This window comes from Salvelinus sp. IW2-2015, unplaced genomic scaffold (assembly GCF_002910315.2).
Source record: "Salvelinus sp. IW2-2015 unplaced genomic scaffold, ASM291031v2 Un_scaffold1376, whole genome shotgun sequence".
In the NCBI taxonomy this organism is placed as follows: domain Eukaryota; kingdom Metazoa; phylum Chordata; class Actinopteri; order Salmoniformes; family Salmonidae; genus Salvelinus; species Salvelinus sp. IW2-2015.
The window spans coordinates 171,332-178,828 of record NW_019942866.1 but is presented as its reverse complement, the minus strand read 5'-3'; the positions used below and the strand labels follow the sequence as shown (position 1 = coordinate 178,828).

Genomic DNA, 7,497 nt, shown 5'->3' with positions numbered 1-7,497 from the left:
CACACTGGTAATCAACACACACTGGTAATCACACTGGTATCACACTGGTAATCAACAAACTGGTAATCAACACACACTGGTAATCACACTAGTAATCAACACACACTGGTAATGAACACACACTGGTCATCAACACACACTGGTAATCAATACACACTAGTAATCAACAAACACTACTAATCACACTAGTAATCAACAAACACTGGTAATCACACTGGTAATCAACACACACTGGTAATCACACTAGTAATCAACACACACTGGTAATCAACACACACTGGTAATCACACTGGTAATCAACACACACTGGTAATCACACTGGTAATCAACACACACTGGTAATCACACTGGTAATCAACACACACTGGTAATCAACACACACTGGTAATCACACTGGTAATCAATACACACTGGTAATCACACTGGTAATCAATACACACTGGTAATCACACTGGTAATCACACTGTGATCAAGAAAGTGTGTGCCCTCAGGCTTGGAGGGAAGCTAAAGTAATTCTGCTACCTAAGAATAGTAAAGCCCCCTTTACTGGCTCAAATAGCAGACCAATCAGCCTGTTACCAACGCTTAGTACATTTTGGGGAACAGGTGTGTTTGACCAGATGCAATGCTCTCTCACAGTAAACAATTAACAGATTTATGGCACTTTTTTTATAGGGAAGGGCATTCAACATGTACGGTACTTACACAAATGACTGATACTTGGCTGAGAGAAATTTATGATACAATGATTGTGGGGGCTGTCTGTTAGACGTCAGTGCATCTTTTGACATTATCGATCATAGTCTGCAGCTGGAAAAACGTATATGTTATGGCTTTACACCCCCTGCTATTTTGTGGATAAAGAGTTACCTGTCTAACAGAACACAGAGGGTGTTCTTTAATGGAAGCCTCTCCAACATAATCCAGGTAGAAACAGGCATTCCCCAGGGCAGATGTCTAGGCCCCTTTTACTTTTTTCAATCTTTACTAATGATCTGCCACTTGTTCTGAGTAAAGCTTGTGTGTCTACGTACAGTCTATGTTTTGACCAGGACAGTTTACAATCTAAGGTAAAGCCAAGTAATTTAGTCTCCTCAACTTGTTCAAGAGCCACACTATTCATTACCAGATTCAGCTGAGCTCTAGAATTTAGGGAACAATTTGTACCAAATACAATGTTCTTAGTTTTAGAGATGTTCAGGACCAGTTTATTGCTGGCCACATCTTCCAAAACTGACTGAAACTCCTTGTTAAGGATTAGCCCCTTTGTTCAATTTTCGCCTAAAATGACATACCCAGATCTAACTGCCTGTATCTCAGGACCTGAAGCAAGGATATGCATATTCTTGGTACCATTTGGAAATACTTCGAAGTTTATGGAAATGTGAAAGGAATGTAGGAGAATATAACACAATAGATCTGGTAAAAGACAATACAAAGAAAAAAACAACTGTTCTTTTGTATTTTTTTTGTACCATCATCTTTGAAATGCAAGAGAAAGGCCATAATGTATTATTCCAGCCCAGGTGCAATTTAGATTTTGGCCACTAGATGACACCCCTGTATGTGCAAAGTTTCAGACTGATCCAATGAACCTTTGCATTTCTGTTCAAAATGTTGTATCAAGACTGCCCAAATGTGCCTAATTCGTTTTTTAATAACTTTTCATGTTCAAAATGGTGCTTTCTCCTCAAACAATGGCATGGCATGATTTCACTGTAATAGCTACTGTAAATTGGATAGTGCAGTTAGATTAACAATAATTTAAGCTTTCTGCCAACATCAGATATGTCTATGTCCTGGGAAATGTTCTTGTTACTTACAACCTCATGCTAATCGCATTAGCCTACGTTAGCTCAACCGTCCCGTGGAAGGGACACCGATCCAGAATAACTTTTAAGGGCTTCAGTGACTTCATTAGCTGTGGTTGCTGACACGCATATTGTTGAATAATCAGCATACATAGACACACAGGCTTTGTTTAATCATAATAGGTTCAGATAATGACACTTATTTGCTTTCCACATTAAATTCCATTCACACATAGTAAATAAGTCATTGTCTGACCACTGACTCATTGTCTTCTATCAGTGATGTTAGCCTTGTCCCCTTGTCTCTCTCTCTGTTTGTTGTAGAATAGAACCCTTATTGTATCAGTGACATACTGATGATAGCCTTGATAGACAGTGATGTATGAGTAATGACAGCCTTGCCTTGTCTCCCCCTCTCACTGTGTGTCCTATAGGAGAACCCGTTCAGGAACAGGATCGTGGAGTCCTTCTCTGAGGACGGAGCAGGGAATCTGAGCTTCAACGACTTTGTGGATATGTTCTCTGTCCTCAGTGAGACGGCCCCCAGGGAGCTCAAGGCCATATACGCATTCAAAATATACGGTGAGTATGCTAATATACAGGGCCTTCAGAAAGTATTCACACACCTGAACTTTTTCCAAATGTTGTTGTGTTACAGCCTGAATTAAAAATGTATTACATTGAGATGTTGTGTCTCTGATCTACACACAATACATCATTTCAAAATGGAATTTTGTTTGTAGAACATTTTCTAAATTAATAAAAAATGAAAAGCTGAAATGTCTTGAATCGACAAATATTCAACCCTTTTGTTATGGCAAGCCTACATACATTTAAGAGTAAAAATGTGCTTAACAAATCACATAATACGTTATATGGACTCATTCTGTGTTCAATAATAGTGTTTAACATGATTTTTGAATGACTACCCCATCTCTGTACCCCACACATACAATTACATGTAAGGTAACTCAATTGAGTAGTGAATTTCAAGCACAGATTCAACCAATGCCTTGCAAAGAAGGGTACCGATGCTGAATATCCCTTTGAGCATGGTGAAGTTATTAGATACACTTTAGATGGTGCATCAATACACCCAGTCACTACAAAGATACAGGTGTCCTTCCTAACTCAGTTGCCAGAGAGGAAGGAAACTGCTCAGGGATTTCATCATGAGGCCAATAGTGACTTTAAAACAGTAACAGAGTTTAATGGCTGTGACAGGAGAACACTGAGGATGGATCAACAACATTGTAGTTACTCCACAATACTAACATAAATAACAGAGTGAAAAATAGGAAGCCTGTACATAATACAAATATTTCAAAACATGCCTTCTGCTTGGAACAAGGTACTTAAGTAATACTGCAAAAAATGTGGCAAAGAAATTAACTTTTTGTCCTAAATACAAGGCATTATGCTTGGGGAAACACATCATTGAGTCCCACTCTTCATATTTTTTTAAGCACAGTGGTGGCTGCATCATGTTATGGGTATGGTTTTTATTGGCAAGGACTAGGGAATTTATGATATAAAGAAAGAGCTGAGCACAGGCAAAACCTAGAGGAACACTTAGTTCAATCTTCTTTACAAGAGACACTGGGAGACAAATTCACCTCTTAGCAGGACAATAACCTAAAACACAAGGCCAAATATACACTGGAGTTGCTTACCAAGATGATATTGAATGTTCCTAAGTGGCTTAGTTACAGTTTTGACTTAACTTGGCATGAAAATCTATGGCAAGACTTGAAAATGGCATTCTAGCAATGATTAACAACCAATTTGATTATAAAGAATCATAAAGAATAATGGGCAACTTGCCTAGTTAAATAAAGGTTAAATAAATAAATACAAATTAATACATATTGTACAATCCAGGTGTGCAAAGCTCTTAGAGACTTATCCCAAAAGACTCACAGCTGTAATTGCTGCCAAATGTTTTCGACAATATGTATTGTCTTAGAGGGGTGAATACTAATCTAATCAAGATATACTAGTGTTGTATTTTTCATATTTAAAAAAAAAAAAAAGTTAAAATTTTTCTTCCATGTTCACATGACGGAGTATTGTGTAGATCGTCGACCAAACACTACAATTAAATCAATTTTAATTTCTCTTTGTAACACAACAAAATGTGGAGAAAGTCAAAGGGTGTGAATTCTTGCTGAAGGCACTGTATATGATAATCACATTTAATCCTACATTAATCTCTGTTAAAAGGGTAATTCTACCACTTGTCAACTTCATTTTCAATATCCCAGCACAATGCCAGTGTATACATACAGTATGTGAAAATGGCACATTTCTACATTTTGTAGAAAAAACCTATATTATAAAGTTAACCCTATATGATGACATTAAGTGTCCCAAAGCTGAGGGAGTACACATGATGGAGGGTGTAGGGGCTAATTAGACCCTTTGATAGTCACTTCAACCGAGTCAGTTGCCAGCACAAAAATAATAGAATTTGTTTTATTGTCACGTACACCAGATAGTGGTATCCCATAATGCACTGCATTCTTTTTTTAGTTAGTGCAATTTCACACAAAATAATTGAGGTGCCTAATTATGAGCCACCTGTATCTGTTTGCGTCTGACTTTGAGTCTTGACACGTGTAACATATGAAATAACTCCAAATGAAATGTTTAACTGTTACTTAGGTTCACATCTTGTAAAACTACAGGGGGATTTTTCTTACTTGAATTTCATGCTCGTTCTATTATTTAAATGTGGAACATGAATTGCGTCATTCAAGTGACCAGTCTGTCCCGAAATTGATGGGCTTATTTGATCCCCTCTGAGTTTCATCAGTAACACGTTACAACGGAGGGCCTTCTGAGCGAGTTGGTAGGGGTGAGGAGCTGGTTTGGGATTCATCACCTATGTAACTTTCTGTGTTAGATTTGAACGTGGATAACATCCTCTGTGTGTGTGTGTGTGTGTGTGTGTGTGTGTGTGTGTGTGTGTGTGTGTGTGGTGTGTGGTGTGTGTGTGTGTGTGTGTGTGTGTGTGTGTGTGTGTGTGTGTGTGTGTGTGTGTGTGTGTGTGTGTGTGTGTGTGTGTAGATTTCAATGTGGATAACTTCCTGTGTAAGGAGGATCTGGAAAAGACGTTGAACAAGCTGACGAGGGAGGAGTTGAGCCCTGAAGAGGTCACCCTGGTCTGTGAGAAGGCCATCGTAGAGGCTGACCTAGACGGAGATAGCAAACTGTCCTTCGCTGACTTTGAAAACATGATCACCAGGGCTCCTGACTTTTTAAGGTAACAGTATTATTTTAGTCAGTGTAATACAGTACATGAAGTGCATTCGGAAAGTATTCAGACCACTTGACTTTTTCCACATTTTGTTACATTACAGCCATATTCTAAAATGGATTAAATAAATAAAAAATCCTCATCAATCTACACACAGTACCCCATAATGACATCACAATACCCCATAATGACATCACAGTACCCCATAATGACAAAACATCCTGTTTCCATTACTCATCCTTGAGATGTTTAAAAAAAAACATTGATTGGAGTCCATCTTTGGAAAATGCTGTTGATTTGACATGGTATAGACAGGTACACACCTGTCTATATAAGGTCTCACAGGTGACAGTGCATGTCAGAGCAAAAACCAAGCCATGAGGTCGAAGGAATTGTCCGTAGAGCTCCAAGACAGGATTGTGTCGAGGCACAGATCTGGGGAAGGGTACCAAAATATTTCTGCAGCATTGAAGGTCCCCAAGAACACAGTGGCCTCCATCATTCTCAAATGGAAGAAGTTTGGAACCATCAATACTCTTCCTAGAGGTGGCCGCCCAGCCAAACTGAGCAATCAGGGGAGAAATGCCTCGGTGGTCCAGAGTTAATCTGTGGAGATGGGAGAACCTTCCAGAAGGACAAGCATCTCTGTAGCCCTCCACCAATCAGGCCTTTATGGTAGAGTGGCCAGATGGAAGCCACTCCTCAGTAAAAGGCACATGACAGCCCGCTTGAAGTTTTCCAAAAGGCCTACAGTACTGTCTGTCTGTATCCAGAATAATCTAATGTGTGTTACTGAGGTCAGTGTGTTATTGAGGTCAGTGTGTTATTGAGGTCATGATAGTAGGTCAGAGTGTGTTATTGAGGTCATGATAGTAGGTCGATGTGTTATTGAGGTCATGATAGTAGGTCAGTTAGTGTTATTTGAGTTCATGATAGTAAGGTCAGTGTGTTATTGAGGTCATGATAGAAGGTCAGTGTGTTATTGAGGTCATGATAGTAGGTCAGTGTGTTATTGAGTAGTCATGAGTAGGTCAGTGTGTTATTGAGGTCATGATAGTAGGTCAGTGTGTATTGAGGTCATGATAGTAGGTCAGTGTGTTATTGAGGTCATGATAGTAGGTCAGTGTGTTATTGAGGTCATGATAGTAGGTCAGTGTGTTTGAGGTCATGATAGTAGGTCAGTGTGTTATTGAGGTCATGATAGTAGGTCAGGTGTTATTGAGGTCATGATAGTAGGTCAGAGTGTTATTGAGGTCATGATAGTAGGTCAGTGTGTTATTGAGGTCATGATAGTAGGTCAGTGTTTATTGAGGTCATGATAGTAGGTCAGTGTGTTATTGAGGTCATGATAGTAGGTCAGTGTGTTATTGAGTGCATGATTAGTAGGTCAGTGTTGTATATAGATCATGAAAGTAAGGTCAGATGTGTTATTAGAGGTCATGATAGTAGGTCAGTGTGTTATTAGAGGTCATGATAGTAGGTCGAGTGTAGTTATAGAGTCATGAATAGTAGGTCAGTGTGTTATTGAGGTCATGATAGTAGTCAGTGTGTTATTGAGGTCATGATAGTAGGTCAGTGTTATGTCATGATAGTAGTCAGTGTGTTATTAGAGTCATGATAGTAGGTCAGAGTGTTATATGAGGTCATGATAGTAGGTCAGTGTGTTATTGAGGTCATGATAGAGGCAGTGTGTTATTGAGGTTGATAGTAGGTGTGTTGTTGAGGTCATGATAGTAGGTCAGTGTGTTATGAGGTCATGGTAGTAGGTCAGTTTATTGAGTCATGATAGTAGGTCAGTGGTTATTGAGGTCATGATAGTAGGTTAGTGTGTCATTGAGGTCATGATAGTAGGTCAGTGTGTTATTGAGGTCATGATAGTAGGGCAGTGTGTTATTGAGTCATGATAGTAGGTCAGTGTGTTATTGAGGTCATGATAGTAGGTCAGTGTGTTATTGAGGTCATGATAGTAGGTCAGTGTGTTATTGAGGTCATGATAGTAGGTCAGTGTTTATTGAGGTCATGATAGTAGGTCAGTGTGTTATTGAGGTCGATGATAGTAGTCAGTGTGTATTGAGGTCATGATAGTAGGTCAGTGTGTTATTGAGTCATGATAGTAGGTCAGTGTGTTATTGAGTTCATGATAGTAGGTCAGTGTGTTATTGAGGTCATGATAGTAGGTCAGTGTGTTATGTGAGGTCATGATAGTAGGTCAGTGTGTTATTGAGGTCATGATAGTAGGTCAGTGTGTTATTGAGGTCATGAAGTAGGTCAGTGTGTTATTGAGTCATGATAGTAGGTCAGTGTGTTATTGAGGTCATGATAGTAGGTCAGTGGTTATTGAGGTCATGAAGATATAGGTCAGTGTGTTATTGAGGTCATGATAGTAGGTCAGTGTGTTATTGAGGTCATGATATAGGTAGCGTCAGA

General features: G+C 39.1%; 1 protein-coding gene across 1 annotated transcript in view; it reads left to right on the top strand.

Annotated features, from left to right (window-relative positions):
* The window catches only part of cib2 (calcium and integrin binding family member 2), an 18,421-nt gene that overhangs the window by 5,922 nt on the left and 5,002 nt on the right, over positions 1-7,497 (top strand). The window contains exons 2-3 of the mRNA XM_024138014.2: positions 2,246-2,393; positions 4,881-5,076. Coding sequence (XP_023993782.1) covers positions 2,246-2,393; positions 4,881-5,076 — 344 coding nt within the window. The remainder of the gene's footprint in view (positions 1-2,245; positions 2,394-4,880; positions 5,077-7,497) is intronic.